We start from the raw sequence: 18,211 nt of genomic DNA, 5'->3' as shown, positions 1-18,211 counted from the left end.
GGTCAGAAGAAATTGCTAAAGTCCTTGAAGAGTGTTAAAATAAGATTTTTAAAAATAATAGTGCATAGCCTAGTGGACCTCAGCTCTTCAGCCCATCTCCTTTTCATGTTTCTGCACCTAAAACCAGGAGTGGTTGTGTCATGTACTAAGCAGTGCTTGCTAGTACAGAGAACATTTTCAGGGCTGGGTGTTTCTGTGTGTGTGTGTCATTAGAACTTTAAGGTCTTTAAGGTGGTCTTTAGGGTCCCTTCCAACCAAACCCATTCTATGACTCTATGTTTTTGTAATACCCTCAGAGAGATCATGCCTATACATTCATCATACGGGTAGCTACTTCAACTTTTCCATGATTTTTTGTTTCAGTTTCATGTCTGTACTGGGTCATAAATCTGTCATATTTGGAGAATATGGAACACAAATCTGAGGTGAAGAGAGAGCTGTGTATCCAAACACACTGTAGTGCATTTGCAGTAGTCTCACAAAAGTAATGTTAATGCAATCATATTTGCTAGAAATAACAGAAGGGCTGCTTTCTGCTTGACCCCAATGGTGTCTGCCTCTGCAGAGCACTGGTCTGCCACCCTGTGCTGGTGCATTACAGTCCAGCTCTCTGAGCCCAGATCCAGTATTGGATTACATTCCCGCAAAAGTGTCACTTGATCCCTGGCTCACTTCCATCTATGGTTCTTTACACATCTGGGACTTAACTTTAACAACTGGAGGTGACAGGAGATGAATTTCATGTTGCTGCTTCTGCTGTCAGTTGACACCCTTCTACTTAAACTTCCAGTCCTGCAAATACCAGAAGAGTAATGCTAAATTTTTTATTTCTGTCCTTTATCCCCTCCCCCCATAATTTGTGTACTAGAGCAGAAGAGGACTTGCAATTTTATTATTGCTGTATAAGCCTTCTGTAAACTCAGTTACAGCAGTTCTGATGTTGGCAATTTTTATGAGTAAAAAATATGCTGACACTGTGTTTGAGCATAGAAAAAGTCAATCTGAATGTATAATAATCTGGTGAGTTTGGGAGATGGTTAATGCTGTATCCCAGCCAAGTTAATCACTCAGGGATGTATATGGTATATATATCCCTGACCAAGTTAATCACTCAGGAGATATATATATATATATTTTTTTTTCTCAGTTGACTGGAGAAATTAATCTCTGGAATGGTATCTTTAATGCCAAATACTTGACCAGAAATCTCAACATTTCCCTGGCATAAGAACAGATTTAGAAGGAAAGCTGTCAATTGACAATAGACCAGCAGAAACATTTGTTACTTTATTTCTCTTACATAATGAAGAAGTATCCAGATGATGGTTTTCACTTTGTGAAGTATATTGAACCAGCTACTGTATTCATGAATATAAATTGAGGAGACGTGACACCATTTTTTCATAGAAAGATGACACAGAGTTGCTCCTTCTGGTAGTTCTTCTTTGTCTGAAATATGCCTATTGTAAGAACATCACTACGGAGTTGATAATGCACTGCATAACTGCATGTTAGAAATATGAGTGCTAAAGAATACAGAATGTGTTAAGGAGAAATTATTCATAGATTTATAATACCTATGTCTGGCCACATTTTTCAAGAGCAGGATCTTTCTGCATCCTCCTTTCCTTTCCTGCTTTTTCTGTGAAGTTCTTAATTGCTAAATATCAGCATCACCCAGCCAGCCCAGTTCCCTCTGTCTAAGCTCATTCCCAGGCAAAATTGCATTGCCGCTGAGCAATTTTTTATTTGTTCTTGCCTTCCCATCCACACTGCTGCGGCTTGGCTCTCAAGATCATCCAGTCTTTGCTCATTTCTCCATTAGTCCTAAAGGAGCCAACCCAGCAGAAAACCTGCAATATTGTGGTGACTTTGAGCACAGAGTTAATCACAGGTTAAAAACAGAAGTATCAGCTTCCTATCCTTGTGCAGGCACTGATGTGTTAGCAGTGTTCCTACCAAGCAGTGGGGAGGATATCCCAAATTTATGATTTTCCTGCTTTGACACACATGAAAATAGTGTGGTGGATTATGACCCTTAATATGCTTTAATTACGTAAAAAGCCTTGCAAGTGAGAGCCAGTTTGTATATAGATGTTCTTCTTGATTAAATAAAGGCTTCTCTGTTTGTATCACACTAGGGAGCTGCATTACAAGGAAGGTACAAGGGTAAGGTTAGAAATCCTACCTGAAAGAAATTGTTAGGTTAGACCATGAAGGCCAAGTGCTGGTGTCCTTGAAGTTGTTGGGGTTTTGCCTCTGAGGAAAAGGCCAAAAGACTGTTTTACCCTGTGTCTCTTCAGGGCTTTACAGTCCTCTGCTGCAGTCAGACATTCCTCCAGGTGGTCTCTGCCACATAGTTAAAAAGCATAACGAAAGTGTGCTGCCCACTCAGGTCGGCCTGCCAGGGCTGCCAGCTCATGGCGCTTGTTTATTGCACTTCAGTTTTCATTTCCAGTAGTGTTTCTGCAGGAATGAGCAACGTTTTTACTAACCCTGGTTTAAATGGTGGGATCATTTGCTGTACCTTAGAACTGTTGTGATCTTGCCCCTACAAGCAACAGGGTATTTGAAGACTTCTTTCTTCTTCCAGGTTACCAGCCTGTCCTGCCAAACCAGCAGCAGGGGTTCCAGGGTCTCATGGGAATGCAGCAGCCGCCCCAAAGCCAGAACCTGATGAATAATCAACAGGGAAATCAGGTGCAAGGCATGATGGTGCAGTATCCAGCCATGTCGTCTTATCAGGTATTTAGAAGCTGTAAGGAAAGACTTTTTTTCTTGGAGAATGCTTAATTGAATTAAATTTTTGCATCATACAGTGCTCTTATAACTTCATTTGGAAAGTGTGTGGCAGGAAGCCTTCTGATGAATACATTTCTAAGTCAAATTGGCTTCCTTGCTTCCTATTTATATGGTCTTAGTGCTCCTGATTTTCATTCTGATTTTGGAATGCTTCAAATGAACTATTTATTACAGCCTGCAGTGAGGGTAATGTCACAAAGAACAAAGGAATTAGACTTCTTCCTGTGAAGAAAATTAATTAAAAAAAAATATAAGAACATTGTTCATTTCTTCTCTTTTTTGCCAGTGCAGTACTGTTTCCTGTAATGAAGTTGAGGGCTTTGCCTGATCCAGTTAAAAATTACTCATCTGTGGAGACTCCTGCCAAGGATCCCACCATGTCTTCTATAACAAGCTGTAGCCAGATGGATTATTGTTTATTGGGTTCTGGGGAGAGGGAAGGCAGTGGCTTGATTTTTACCAAGTCCGTAAGTTACCCAGACTTATTTCCCCACCTTCACACCTAGTTTCCGTGAGTTATGCCAAGCACGTTTGAGAGGTGGCCTGTGCTTACACTTGCTACTGGTCCCTCAGGAAAGTTAAGAAACTAAATGACATCTAATTCATTTTAACAGATTGCACTGATTGAGCAGCCATTCCCCTTTTCCCTCAGCTTCTTTGAAAACACTTCAGTGACACAGATGGAAATGGGGGAATTGCTTGTGGGTAAAATTTTCCCCTTACATCTTCAGAATTACCATATTGAAGATGTGTTTTAAAGATCAAGTTAAAGGTTTAGACCTTTTAAATGGCCTAGATACACTAGGGTCGAGTCTACTGTTTGCACTGAATGCATACCAGTAATGCATATTCTACTGGGTCATGACAAAGACACTTTCTAGGCCTAAAAGCAGAGGGAATTCTCTTTAAAACCTTCTGTAACAAAAAAAATCCTCAGAGATGAGAACAATTCTGAGCAGCAGAAAACAGCACATTTTGGCAGAACATACTCAAATTCAGCTAGAAGGAATATAGGGATACTGGGAACCTGCTTTAACTTGCTTAGTAATTGCTGTCTTTTTTTCCCTACGTCTTTCCATATTCCTACCTAGGTGCCAATGACCCAGGGTTCTCAAGGATTGCCACAACAATCATATCAACAACCAATCATGCTACCTAATCAATCAGGTCAAGGAACACTTACAGCCACTGGAATGCCTGTCTACTGTAATGTCATACCTCCTGCCCCACAGAACAACCTCCGGTTGATTGCCCCACACTGCCCCTCCAATAACGTTCCAGTTATTTCTGCCAGCTGCAGGACAAACTGTGCGAGCATCAACAATGCAGGGTGGCAGGTCAAGTACTGACACTGTGGCTTAGATTTATGAGGATAGAGGTGCATTATTTGACAAATAAATCATGGCCTTCAAATGAAGAGGAACACAACAGAATAATCAGTTGAGGACAGGATTACTGACTATGCTCAAGTGATTTGCTGCTGGAAAAACCTGTAAAAAAAAAAAAGAAGTAAAATAAATTTTGAAAAAAAAATGTTTGCTGGTTAATGGTGCATATTTTTGTCATGTCTGCTAGGTATGCCTTTATAGCTTAGCTAGTGACATGAATTCATTGAGGTAAGATTTTTTCCTACCACTGAACACCACTGTGTAGATTGTAATATCCCCGATTCGGATTAGTTTTGTACTTTGTGTTGAGTTTGTGAAGCTAAAAGTATTTAAAAATATAATAAAATCACATTGTACCAAAGCTGTAATGGAAATGAAAAAAAATTGAAAACAAAAAGAGAATTACTGAATGGAAGGAATAATTTATATACACTATAGAGTTTTTTTATGGATATATACTGTATTGTAGTGCTTAATCACAATAAAGCTATTTGACCTCATGAAGGAAGGTCATGTTTCTACCACCTGCTTGGTCTTCTCTGTTTCTGAGTGAATTTCCTTTAGTTTCTGCATTGTCTTTTTTCAGGTGAAGCTAATGAGGGAATGGTGCTTAATGGGCTTAGAGGAGTTTGGTAAGAAGGCAACATAGCATGTCTCAGCATGAAGTACCATAATAGCTAAGACACTTTGGAATTGTAGCATAGCCACCCAGGAAGTATTCAATGAATTATGTACCAGTTCACCTTAAACTGAGTTTGCACTTTGCCAATCCCTAGGACCAGGAATGTTTTAAACATAATTCATCATTGCTGCAAGCCTCTACCAAGTCACACCTCTTCAAGAGGCCATACAACAGTCGTACATGAGAAGACATAGTTGTCCCATGATATTCCATCCACTGGATGGAAGATCAGTTAATACTAGCCTGCTGCATAGAGATGCTCTACACAACTATTGGTGCTCCAGCTGCAAAGCCATTTTGACAAAAGAAGACAACCCAAGAATCAGGTCTGTCATTTTCAAGTAAGTGGGGATGAACAATATATTTGGGAAGTTGCTTTGAAAACACATTGGTTTGCCAGAAAGTTTTAGGACTTTTTTCAGCTCCTGTGGTGGTTTTTTGTTATTGTGTTGATCTTCACTCAAATTCCCAGCTTGTTCTGTTTCATAAATGCTGCATAGAGCTCCTCATTTTGCTTCAATGATGGCAACACTTGAGACAGAAGCCTGAGTAATTTTTCACTTAGACTTTATTTATCAAATTTGAGCACCTTTGCAGCAGTTAAAGTTGAGCACTCCAGAATTATGCATACACTTTATGAAAAAAAATCCAAGATCCTTCTGTGTGTAAAATCTGTATGATACATAATAAGATTTTAAGTGCCCAGGATTACAGCAGGCTACATAGCCCTTGACCAATGTTAATCTGAATGTGAAACAGTTTTAATTTTGCCTTTAGCATATGTGGCCTTTCCTTTGGTTTCCACTTCGGCTGTGGAAACAGGAGCTGGAGGGGCTACTATCTGTATTTGGAAGAAACATTTTTCTTCTCTATACAATGAAGAGGCATCTTTTAGAGTTCAGTCCTTTTTTTACATATATGTCCTTAAGTGTGGAATCCAGTCCTGGGGGATCATAGGAAAGCCAAACACTGAATTTTATGTAGTGTAATCACGATTCATTTGCTGAGACAGTCAAGAGTGTGAGCAGTTAAGTAAACACAATTCACTCTTCAATTAGAAGTGAAATGCCTTGGGAGAGCCTGCTGATTGATTTTTTTTTTTTTTTTTTTTTTTTTTTTTTTTTTTTTTTTTTTTAATCAAGATACTGCTGTTGAATTTTGCTGTGACCCTGAGCTCTCATTTCAGATTTCCTGCATTGTATGCTTTATTTATTTTAAGTGTTTCATATCCAACAGAGGTTTCTGTCCTAGCATGGCTATAATTACATGTAATTAATGCTGGGTTTGCTGCTGTGGCATCACTGACAGCTGAATGAATGAGTGTCCTCTGTCAAGGTTCCACAGTCCAGCAAGAAGGATTTACCTGCTGCTGACCTTGTGCAGGGCAGGTTGTGTGTGCCCAGGCTGAAGGAGAGGTGAGGGAGGAGCAATCCCTGTGCACCTAGTATCTGGAACGAAGAGACCCTTTGGTCATCACTATGTTTAAGTCCCATTTCTTTTCTGAAGTAGTACCTTATTAATCTTCCCTCCTGTCAGGGAACAAGGAATTAATTTCCTGGTAAAACAAATCTGCCCTCAGCATCATGGATTGATGGCAAGCAGGGCTGTAGGGGCAGAGATGGGGAAGGGAGTCCAAGAGCAAAGGCTAGGAATATTGCTTCTGTAGACAGAATTTCCTCATGTCCTTAGGCCGCTCCAGGCCACGTCCCCTTGGCAAACAGTGTATCCCATGCCATCCCATGGCCATGCTTTCCCATGATTTACCTGTCTGCCAGTACAATGACCAGCTGCTAGAAAACACCTACTTAGCTGTGGGAGCAGGGATCCCACTAACTGACTTTTCTCAGCCTTGTGGCAGCAGCAGCTACCTGCACATTAATAATGTGCCTTCCTGCTGATATGACACTTGAACTTTTTATAAAAAAATTAGCAGTTTCGGTAGGCAGTCACAGCCACCCACCTCAAAATAGCCTACATCCCCTGATTGTCTCACTCTCCAAAGAGTTCAAATCTCCTTAGGCATATGAGGAAACTGAATCTCTTCTCCCTCAGCTATGGAGAATGCCCTAATTATTACAGTATCATGTACATGGGGGAGCCGTCTCATGTGGTGGTGCATTGTATTTGCTTTATGTGGAAATAATTTGTATTTCAAGACAAGTAGTTTTTCTATATCAAGTGAAGCAGAAAAAGATTCTCTAATTTTAATTTTTAATCATACTATATTTTCAAGTCTTTATCCTACTTTTGTTCATTAGTAAAATATTCTGAGCTGAATTGCTTAGCACCTTTCTGCTATTAAAAAAAAAAAAAAAGAGATGTTTCAGCATTATCAGAAGGGGAGAGAATGAGGAGGAAAAAAGAAGTGATGTAAATACATGTAAAAAAAAATGCATAGGTGGAGCTCAGTGCTTTTTTCTCAATCCTTTGAAATATTTGTAGGTAATCTCTGTAAAAGGAATGCTGTTGGATTCACATGGCCAGACTTAGAAACTCAGGAACTAGTCACCAGGAGTTCAAAGTCCAGCTTACAGTAGTGAAATTGTTTACAGGACATGTGCCTCTCCTGTGGGGATGCTCTGTCTCTGTGGGCTTATTTTTCTCTAATCTTCCCTTGGAATTTGGCAGACTCAGGCAGCTGCTCTGTGGCAGCCCTGTTGTGGTGTTAGAGACTCTTTGTTGCATTTTCCCTTTGCCTACTGCATACTTGCCTTGTTGATTTTATATTGCTTTCTCTTTTTTATTTTCTATAACTGATGGAAAATTCTGCCAAGGCCCCATACATATTTAATTTGCTGCCTTTTTTTTTTTTTTTTTTTTCTAATTTGTATTGCACTGAGAAACCAAGGAGGCATATCCTGAATTAAACTCACTCCATCAGATGACACTGATCAGCCTTTTGGATGGCTCTAATTCATTTGGGCTGTAATTTGCAGAGGCTGTGTTTCCTAACAGAAGCCAGATGCCATTTGCTATTGTTCTGCCCTTTGTGCTCCCCAAGAAGTCAATGATTTCCTTCTAAAACTGTATTCCCTTATGCTTCTGTCTAACTCTGTGTGGAAAGCTTCCTGTACTGGAAGAAGACTGCACAAATTATCCCAGCAGCAAGGAATGGGAATGTGCAGGGGGGAGTGTAGAGTAGCCAGAGAATCTTGTTCTTTGCTCTCTTAGCTGCTCCATAGCATGAGGACCTGTCCTGACATGGTCACTTGATGTTCAATACAATTGTTTCACTTGGTGTCCCTGACATGTGCAGAGGTCAGTGTCCTTTCAGCACCTGGTCACTAGTCTGTTGAGTTGTGGCCCATGTTGCCCCTTTGGGAAAACCAAAGGGAAGAAGAAAACAGTTTCTTCCCTTAATGCTCAGTGGAGAGGCTCTGATGGAGGGCGATACCCAGTCCTGGCTTTTGGCATGTTGTCCCTTGGAGCTCCTCTTGGCTAGTAAGGGAGAGGTAGAGTAGTCCTTGGTCTTCAAAAGTGTCCCACTCGTGCTTGGCCCAGAGACCATACTCCAGAAATGCTCACAGCTTCAACACCTGCTTAGCTCATGTTGTCTAAAACCACATTTGTGGTGTAGGGCATCACCTTCATTTTGGCAGTGGCCAGCTTAGGGCAAACATTGAGGCAAGCTCAGACTGGTGCTTCAACAGCAATCCTACAAGCTTCCAAGAGGCTGTAGCAAGGTGGGGGTCAGTCTCTTTTCCAAGGTAACAATCTATAGGACAAGAGGAAATGGCCTCAAATTGTACCAAAGTTTAGACTGGCTATTAGGAAAAGGTTCTTCACTGGAAGGGTAGTCAGACATTAAAATTGGCTGCCCCAGGAACTGGGGGAATCACCATCCTTGAAAGTATCAAAAGGCATATGGATGTGGTATTTAGGAAAAGGGTTTAGTGGTGAATATGGTGCTCCTAGATTAATGGTTAATGGTTGGACTCAATGATCTTAAAGGTCTTTTCCAACCTTGATGATCCTATGGTTCATATCTCTGTAGCAGCATATAGAAATGCCTTGAGTGTTTTGGAGGAGAAGAAGCCTCACTGAATGCATGTTGCCTGCACCTAACCCAGTATGGGTGAAGCAGCCATTTGGGGTATGCCTGCTCCCAAATCAGGGCAAAAGAGGAGCATTTCCAGCTGGATTTCTGCTCCTGATTTGCTTTAGGAATTTGCTGTCTTCCCTGCTGGTTCCTTTCATTTTTAAGTGCTTATAATGACCCTTTGGGGCAGTGGATTGGTGGTTAAATATTTAATGCCATGGAGTGTTTCTGAGGACAGTTGGCCCTGCATTCAGTGAGGGACATGAACTATTGCTGTACTCCATGTATTACATATGCCTGAAAATACAGCTTTCCAGTGCACATCAAAAGGGGGAATTTACCCTCAGGCTTCTGGCTCTTTTTACAATATCTCACCAGCTGTGGAAGGGGATGGCTCCTCATTATCTCTCCTGGTATAAGGACAACGAGACATAAGAGAAATTTTGCCTATTAAACCAACATTCTTCAAACAAAGGCAACATGAGAAGATCTCTTTTTTCCTCACAGAGTATTTAGGCAACCTGTGGCATTCCTTGCAGCAGGATTCTAGGTGCCATTTCAGAGATGGCATGAAAAGAATGGTCAGAAAAGAATGTTGTACTGAAAGCTGCTAAATACAGCCAGCCAGTGTTTAGTCCACAGAGGGAGAAAATGATCTGGAGAAATGTCACCATATCATTGTCACCATATCAAGTCCTTTCTCCAGACACTGTCAGAGTATTGGACTAGAAATTAAGCTTTGACCTGATGGAATGTGCAGTTCCATAAAGCAGTATTTTGTTATATAATAATAATAATTGATATCACCCGACAGAGTCCATCCTGCGACAAAGCTGAGGAACAGGAGGGGGTGAGGCTAATCTTGAGTTAATTTTCTTCAGTTTGTTTAGTGTCATATGGCCCTGACTGCATGAGTGACTATGACTGGCCTTACACAGTTGCTTGTTCTGCTATTCAGAGCAGGATGTATTATTACACCAAGAATGAAATAAAGCTTACAGGGGAAGTGCTTCACGATCTTTTCCTGATCTTTAATTTCTTCTTTGTAGCATATACTTGTTCATTATTGTTGTAAAGGTTAATTATTTACAAGCAATGCTTTTGTGCTAAGAGTTGTTTGCTTCACTTGATAATAATTGAATTTTCCTTAAGTGGCTTTTGGTATATAATCTCTTATTTCATGTCAAAAGTCCTGGCTTTCCTGTGCATCAGGTGTAATTGCTATTAAGAATGGGTTTGACAGTATTTTTTCATTGACTTAAGAGGGCTTAATTGATGTAGGAATTACAGGAAAAAAACTAGAAGAGAGGAAATGTGATTAGCTTTCAAGCTGAAGAATAACAGGTGTTCAGGGTAGACTTATGGACAGCTTGTTGAAAAGTGATATTAAATTCTTCCCTGGTTTTCATTTGCAGAGATCAGCTGCAGAACTACACTTAATGAAGCACTATATTCCAGTTTATCCTTGTGTTGTTAAGAAATAGTTTTGGAAAATAGGTCAAAAATTTTTTACCTTTTATGCTATGGATACAGTTTTACAAAAGGCATTTGTGAAATGGAAATGTAAGATCATGATGTATGGCATTGTATACGCATTGAACTGTACTAAATATATCCCTAAAGAAATGTTTGAAAAAGATCCCCTCAAAGAATACTGTGTATCTTCAGATAAAAATCAAGTTTCACAGACCCAGAAGCTACATTGTTTTTTTTAACACTAAGGATAAATCATACGGGTGTGAATCAAAACAGTGTGATTGGAAGAACAAGTGAATTGGATAGTAGACAAGACTGGAAATTTCCTGCTTAGTTCCCATGAACTTTGATCTCACCAGGTTCCTATGCCAGGTGGAGCCTATAGGGAAAAGGGATTCTGTGCACCTATGTGCATGTGAGTAAAATTTTTTGTGATAAGAAAAATGAATTGTTTGGATTTTTCTAAAGCCTTTCAATTGAAACAAGATTTTTAAAAAATTCTCCTGAGCTGTGCTCCTGTCTTCCAAGCTAAGTGTTATTGATTCTTTGAGGATATGATTTAGACATGGGACACAATGTCAGGAGGTGAGTGGTTACAGTATAGTCCTTTGATACGTGACATTTCGTGCAGATGCTGGCAGGAAAAGAATTATCTTATCTAGGAATCAAGGAGGAAACAAATTGACACCGAGATCAAACCTTAATTGGAAAATCTGGACAAATTCTGCCTTTGAGATAAAAACTTCTAAAATACATTAGAGAATATCTCCACAGGGGAAAAAAAATTACTTTCAACATCTCAATGCCTATTGTAAAGGCCAGGAAATCAGACCTTAAAGCGAAGTGCTGGATATTTTTAAGCTTCCTATAAAAGTTTAGAGCAATTTGCACATACATTCTCAGCTAATCTCATTAACAGTAAGTAAAATGGAGGCCAGCAAGCATCCAGAATCTCCCTGGCCCAAATATTCAGTAGGGGTCAAGTCTTGGCTACACTTAAGCTTGAGGCATGGTTTCTTTCATGGGAAGCAAGCAGAGCTGCATTTTCATGAAGCTCACATGTGGAACTTGAACCAAGCTCCTGTGTTGTTAATGGCCACCCTTTCATTTTGTTTCATCTCTGCAGATGAAACACTGAGACAGACAGCATGCTGTAATTCAGAACTGCTTCAGGCATCCACACTCCTGCTTCCCACTGGGTGCATGAGCCTGTTGAGCAACATACTCCCATGGCTATGGGCTGTGCACAGCTTGATGCTTCTTTTATTGGCAGGGATATCAGAAAACCACATGGCACTGGGCTTGCTGTCATCTTCCACGAGGCTCAAATTATCAAGATGTGTTTCAGAAACTACAAAGGAGTCCAAATTATATGGAAAACACTTGGGTAAATCTGGGTGCACGGATAAATCTGGATCCTTCATGCTGTCTCAAAGATAGAGAGGAGAATAAAAAAATACTGGTTTAAGTATTTGTTGAACATATCTTCCCAGTCCACTGGAACTGGGAGATTATATGTAGTTGGCATGTGGTGGAAGAAGTTACTGCTGATGTGTGAATAAAGATGTTGCAGACATCAGAGCTGTCACACAGCAGTGGAATGAGCTCTGGACATGAAGCATTCATACAGCACAGAAAAAAAATTGATCTGAGTGTTGTTCTATTATTTATTCATGTGCTTCTGTGTTCCCCTAGACTGGGGCTGTATTTTTTAGAGAGCTGTCTTGCACTACAGCAGGTGTTCTATGGTTCAGGGCTAGAAGCATTGCCCCTCTTTGCTTAAGAAAAAGCCTGGTGTATGGATCAATTTCTTTCTTTCTTTCTTTCTTTCTTTCTTTCTTTCTTTCTTTCTTTCTTTCTTTCTTTCTTTCTTTCTTTCTTTCTCTCTCTCTCTTTCTTTCTTTCTTTCTCTCTTTCTCTCTTTCTCTCTTTCTCTCTCTCTTTCTCTCTTTCTTTCTCTCTTTCTTTCTCTCTTTTTGTTGTTGTTGGTTTTTTGTGGGGTTTTTGCTTGTTTATTTGTTTTGGGTTTTGTTTTGGTTTTTTAGTGCAAAGGTGAATTTTCTGAACAGATTTAAGTATCTCTTTGGCAAGGAAATGTCTGTTAGTCAGAGTAGCATTGTCTGAGTACAAGTAAGTAAAGGGAAGCTGCAATTTTTTAAACCCACTTATCCAATACAGGGCCCTGCTGGTATCACATTCTTCTCATGTATAGAGCATGGGGTTTTTCTAAAAGAGGGAGAGGTGTTTAACTGCAAAGTTACCACTGGTTTTTAAATGTATTTTTGTGCAAATAAGTAAGTCTTTTTCATTGTTGTTTTTTGAGAACTGATAAATTCTTCTGCATTAAAAAGCATCAGAAATCATTTTACTTAGCTCTATGTGATGAGCATTTTGGATGCTATGAGACAGGTATCACTATTGTCTATAACAGAATTTTTACATTTTTACTGCATTGTTTTCTCCTTTTCGGTGGTTTTTTTTTTTGTTGTTGTTGTTGTTGTTTTTTTTTGTTTTGTTTTGTTTTGTTTTGTTTTTGTTTTGTTTTGTTTTGTTTGTTTGTTTGTCTTTTGTTTTTTGTTTGGTTGGTTGCTTGGTTGGGTTTTTTTGGGGGGGGGTTTTCATTTGTTTGTTTGTTTGTTTGTTTTGTTTTGTTTTGTTTTGTTTTGTTTTTTGCTGCCGAATTTTATTCCAGGTAAATAAGCTCATACTGCTGGGAGCAGGGTATAGTCTCTGAAACATCTTACGAAAAACAAATGGCTTGCAGATTCAGGAGGAGAGATGTGATGGCAGCTGTTTTTGGGAGCACATGAGGAGGTTCAGAGCAGATAAAAAAAACCTGCTGTGTGCTTTAGGAATATGAGCTGAGTGGCTGGAGCTTAGCATGGCAAAGTCTCTGAAGCTGCTGGCCAAAATGAGGAGCCTGCACTCGTGATGGTTTGTGAGGATGCATCAGCATCAGTGTGAGGGACATATGTAACCTGTTGCCAACGTGGCTTGCAAATGAAGTCATACCATGGCGTACCATGGCTGCCTGATCCCTGTGTGTATTATGGACAGCGTGATAGTGGTATTTGAACAGCAGAAGCATGAAGAAGCCAGCTGTGGCCCTACACAAGGTGCCAGAGAAGGCATTTGTAACATCAGCAATATGTATGATATCTGTAAGAAAAGGATGCCTAATGCTTTGGCACCCTTGAGATCCAGAGGGGAGATGAAAGAGATGCTAATAACCACACTACAGGACTGGTTCTGTGGAAGAGGACTGATCTTTTAAGCTCACAGAGAAACACAGGCAGAAAAGGCACCATTTGAAATTCTCAACCTCTACTAGCAACAAAGAATATTCCTTTTGCTGATACTCCTTTCACTTAAAAGAGGAGCTATTCTCAGTTTTTCATGATAAAGACATATCCTTTACAGAGATCTGTGAGGATGCATTTTTCTAGGGTGGCATGAATTGCTCTATGCAAATTCCCATTCCTCTCTCTTGGGGAGCCAAAGTAATTAGTGCAGCCTGACATCTAACTTCTAGCAAGATGTGGGAAAAATTATACCCAGGGCACAGAAATCATTCCAGGTACACCAATGGCAACTACTAAATTGCCAATGCCCTGAGATGGCTGTCGTTAGAACACACACTTCCGCCACCAACTGGAGCACAGTCTTTCTAAAATGAATCAATGAAATGTGTGTCATGGCTAGTAGCTGGAGAAAAGGCCTGAAGGTATGGGATACTCCCTCACAGAAATAGTTATTTTTTCAGAAATAGTAACATCTTGAGCTGAGGGAAGACCAAGGGGAAGTGCTGGGGTGTGATCTTTGCTGCTGACAGATAATGGAGCAAGCACTTTCCATTCAGTGCTGTGTGTCTGTGAGTCCCATAAAACCAAGGGTCACAACTGCTCTGTCTCTCAGCCTATTACCCACTGTATTTCTTCAAAACAGTCATTTATCTGTGTCTGGCTTCTGGAATTAAAACCCTGACAGCAGAGATCCGCATTGTTGGTGGCTTTCAGATAACAACGAATATCATCTGCTGGCCCAACTGCCTCAACAGATGCACATTCCTGTCAGTCAGCTTTGACTCACATCCACATTTAGCTTGCAAATTGTGCCTAATGCCAATGGCCCCAGACATGCAGCTATGTGACCTTCTGGTCACTTGTGCGGACCAAGCCATCCTGGTATCTGTGAAGCTCAGAGTCGATAAAACAGGCATCCCACTCAGTAATCTGCTGCCACACTTAATCCTGCATTTGTTTCTTGCTTGCTTACAGCAGCCAAAGTGGCATTAAGAGCGCCCTGTGTCAGTAGCACTGGAATCTGGAGCTGGGCTTAGGGCAGCAGCAGCACTGCCTCCTCCCAGCCAGCACTCAAAAACTGCTGGGCAAAGTCCAGTGCTGAGTTGAGCAGATATGACCAGCATAAATATTGCACATGCTCAGCTTTTAAGAGAGGCAGCGCGCTCCAGGGAATGGACAGCGCACTTTGCCAGTGTTATTTTTCCAATCTCAGGGCAGATGCATTCTCCCCAAAAATATGCACTCTCTCCTGGAAACTGGAGCAGCATCCTGATGTGTAGGTGATGGGGCAGGCCTGATGATCTCCTGCACAGGCACACTGCTGGAGTCAAGTCATGCCTGTCTTTGCAAAAAACATAATCTCAGTCCACCTTTCAGAGAACACTATCTCCTTTCAGAAATACTAGACTATGAGTTAGGGGGGTAAGAGTTGTGGTGTTTAATTAAATTAATTAATTAAATGAACTAAACATGCTTGTGTTCAATGCACTGGATGCTACTCTATGAGGTAGCAGAATTATTTATCCTTGTCATTTTCATCACGATTCTATAGAAAGAGGTAGGACACATATGGAAGTCCTTCTGAAAACCTAGCTAATTAAAACTGTGTTGTGTTCTAATTTTGTTATGTTTCTGTGACCACATGACCTAGTGGCAAACACCAAAAGGAACATGGACAAGTGTAATTAATTAGCTAGTTTAGTGGTGTACTTTAATGCTTTTTATTTATTCACTCATTTTTATTTGCTTTTTCTGAGTGCTTTCACAGTTGTGTATTTTTCTTAAAATGCCATTCACCATTGCACATCGATTAGAGGAGAAGGAAAGATCTATTTTTTTAAGCATTGACACCCTCTCTGACCTCCTTGAATTTTCTATATTTTAGATCCACAATCTCCTAAGCTTTATTAATTTATTTTTTCTTTAAAACAGTCTTCATAGGTACAAAATGCTCTTGGAAACAGAATGTAGTATAAAGAGTGTAGAAACAGCCAATATGCTGAAAAATATATTTTCCCATAAAATAGGTTATCTTACCTGCTGTTGTTGGCACTCTGGCTAGCTTTTGGCTGAAATACAGAAGGTACCAAATGTGACTTTAACTGGCACATTTCTATGAATGAACATTCCGGGTTGAATGTGTGCAGTGGAGCTGCCAGGTGGGCAGGAAAGCTGCCATCTCAGGGACTAGATTTGCAAAGTCCTTACAATTCCCTGTTTCACCCAAGGTAGTACTAGTGTAAGCCAGAGCCATGAATTTGCACTAAGGTGTCACCTGTCTGCACTTCTGCTGCCATCCATATGCACAGACTCAACCTCTCATGCCTGCTGGTATCTAGAAATAGCAGTAGTGGCAATGATATACAGGAAAAGGAGGATAGTTTCAGATGTTGATAATGTGGAGCTTCTTGACTGAAATATGTTTTCTCCTGTTCCCTTGCATTAGAAGTCTTAACATTTCTACCCTCTTTCAAGGGAAGTGCTGATCCTATAGGAAACCCTTTCCAATAGTACCAAACTCTTGATAATAATTTTCCCCAGATGTTTCATTGTATACCCCCTGTGTAAGGAGATTAGCCTCATCATTTCTTAGCAGATGGAGCCACTTGGGTGAAGGGGTGATCACAAGATCATGCAGAAATTTAGCAGACAGCAAAAGAAAAAAAAAAGAAGAAGAAAAAAAAAAAAATGCAAGAGTTCAAGAGAAACACAAAGTTCCTCCATGTAGCTGATGTTAAAACTAGGAGACATCAGCCTGGTAAGCTCAAGGCTGTAATGAATTCCTTATCCCCAGTGTTGCAAAGGAAGGTGCAGGATGAGTCCCAGAGGTAGGATTCATGCCTTGCTCATTCAGAGCAGCTTAACTTCAAAGGCAAGGAGTAAAACCTCTGTGGTTCCATCCCTGCCTTCTTGTACTGTTCTTTCTCCCTCATTTTTTCTCCTAAGAGGTGGATAACAAGTGGTTGATATATTGGCAACAGGAGAAATCCAACGAGGGCAGATTATTGAATTATAGAATCTGACTTTTCAAGGTGTCAGAGGCTTATATATATATATATATATATTCTTTTGGTTATCACTGAAATAAAGTTGTCCAAAGTTGGTAGTGTAGAGGGCCTGAGAGAGCTGGCAAATCTCAAAAAAGAAATGGATAGATCTGATTTTTTTTTTAACTACCACAGCTCTAGTGAAACAAATCAAATACAGCTTTAAAACTTCCCTGCTTGAACTTCTCCTCTTCCCCTTCCCTCTCCCTGGGGTTTCTGTTTTAGAGCTCTTGAACTGATTTGTTGAGACAGATCAAAGTATAAAGTATTTCTCAGCTGGTCTTATTTCTCTCACTGGATTGTAGTGGCAGGAGACAGGCAGCTCATTACAACTGGGAGAGTGCTCCTATGAAACCAACTTCATTACAGCTGGTAAGAAAAATAAGATTCTGCTGAAGTTATAGTTCGGTCTCGCCATCACAGCAATAAATTATTTTAGAATGAATAAATAATGTCACACTGCATCTCATTAGAGTATAAAGCTGAGTAGTAACATGATGTTAAATACATCTGAACTGTACTTCATCTGTCTGGCATTGTGAAGACTTTGAAGCACATCTTAGGTTTGTCCAATTTTAGCATGTTTGCCCAGTGCTTGTTCAATATCCTCCTCTTCAACAGTGCTTCAGTGAACAGAGAGGGTGGGAGAGGGTTGTATATCTCTACAGCCTATCAGCCTTTCCTGCTGACTGTATTTAGTAAGGCACCAGAAATTATTGGGTAAGAGTATGTTTTCAGGGTGGTTTCTGAACACAGAAACCTTAATTTTTCTGAGCATGCATCATGTATTAACCATGTAGTGCAGGGCTGTTGCCAGTTTGAGAGCAGCTCAGAACAGGCAGGTTAGGAGGCTGCTTCTTTCTACAGCCCATATATGTGAGCTGTCTTTTCACAATCTCCTGTCAGTCAAGGGACAGGATAAGCTTTCTGCCTTTTTCCCTCTGCTCTTGTTCTTGTCATTTCTCCTAGCACGCCTTCTCACTCTCCCAGAACTATTCCTTAGCAGTCCCAAAAACAGAAAAAAGTTTCATTCTTTTGACCTGGGTCAATGCCATAGTTTTCTCACAGCTATTTTTTGGCTAAGGCAAAGCAGATTTTTTGGCTAAGGCAAAGGAGAATGGTGGCTCCATTCTACAGCAGAGATGGTTTGTGAAGTTATTCCTCAAAAGGATTTTAATCTTAGAAAGAAGGGGAAAGAGGAGAAGAAATAAAAAGAAATGAAACATCTAAGGCCTTGGTTCAGTGTCAGGGATAGGAGTAGATTTCAGGTCTCCTGACTCCCATGAAATCATAAGAATTTTGAATTCATGAAATTCTGAAATATGTTCTAGGTGCACATGCTAAGTTGAGAAACAACATGCAGAAAGCAGGAGGAAAGGGGCTCTCCTCCTGAGGATTTGTGCTTATGTTCCTGCTTAAATGCAGCATGATAAATGTTCCAGGCTCCTTTGCCTTCCTTTCCCTTCACATAAGAC

General features: G+C 40.3%; 1 protein-coding gene across 11 annotated transcripts in view; it reads left to right on the top strand.

Moving 5' to 3' along the window:
• Window positions 1–18,211, top strand: part of ARPP21 (cAMP regulated phosphoprotein 21) — a 286,537-nt gene that overhangs the window by 193,383 nt on the left and 74,943 nt on the right. For 10 of the 11 annotated variants that reach the window (XM_083880833.1, XM_083880836.1, XM_083880838.1 and 7 more), the window contains 2 exons: window positions 2,594–2,745; window positions 3,894–4,636. The exons of the other annotated variant lie outside the window; for it this stretch is intronic. In XM_083880833.1, the coding sequence (XP_083736959.1) occupies window positions 2,594–2,745; window positions 3,894–4,151 (410 nt within the window). In that variant the 3' untranslated portion in view covers window positions 4,152–4,636. Of the gene's footprint in view, window positions 1–2,593; window positions 2,746–3,893; window positions 4,637–18,211 lie in introns of those variants that run through there. 11 annotated transcript variants of the gene reach the window in all.

The sequence above is a fragment of the Zosterops lateralis genome (assembly GCF_965231275.1).
Source record: "Zosterops lateralis genome assembly, chromosome: 1".
Taxonomy (NCBI): Eukaryota; Metazoa; Chordata; class Aves; order Passeriformes; family Zosteropidae; genus Zosterops; species Zosterops lateralis.
The sequence above is the reverse complement of the archived record's forward strand: the minus strand, read 5'-3'. Positions and strand labels throughout refer to the sequence as shown.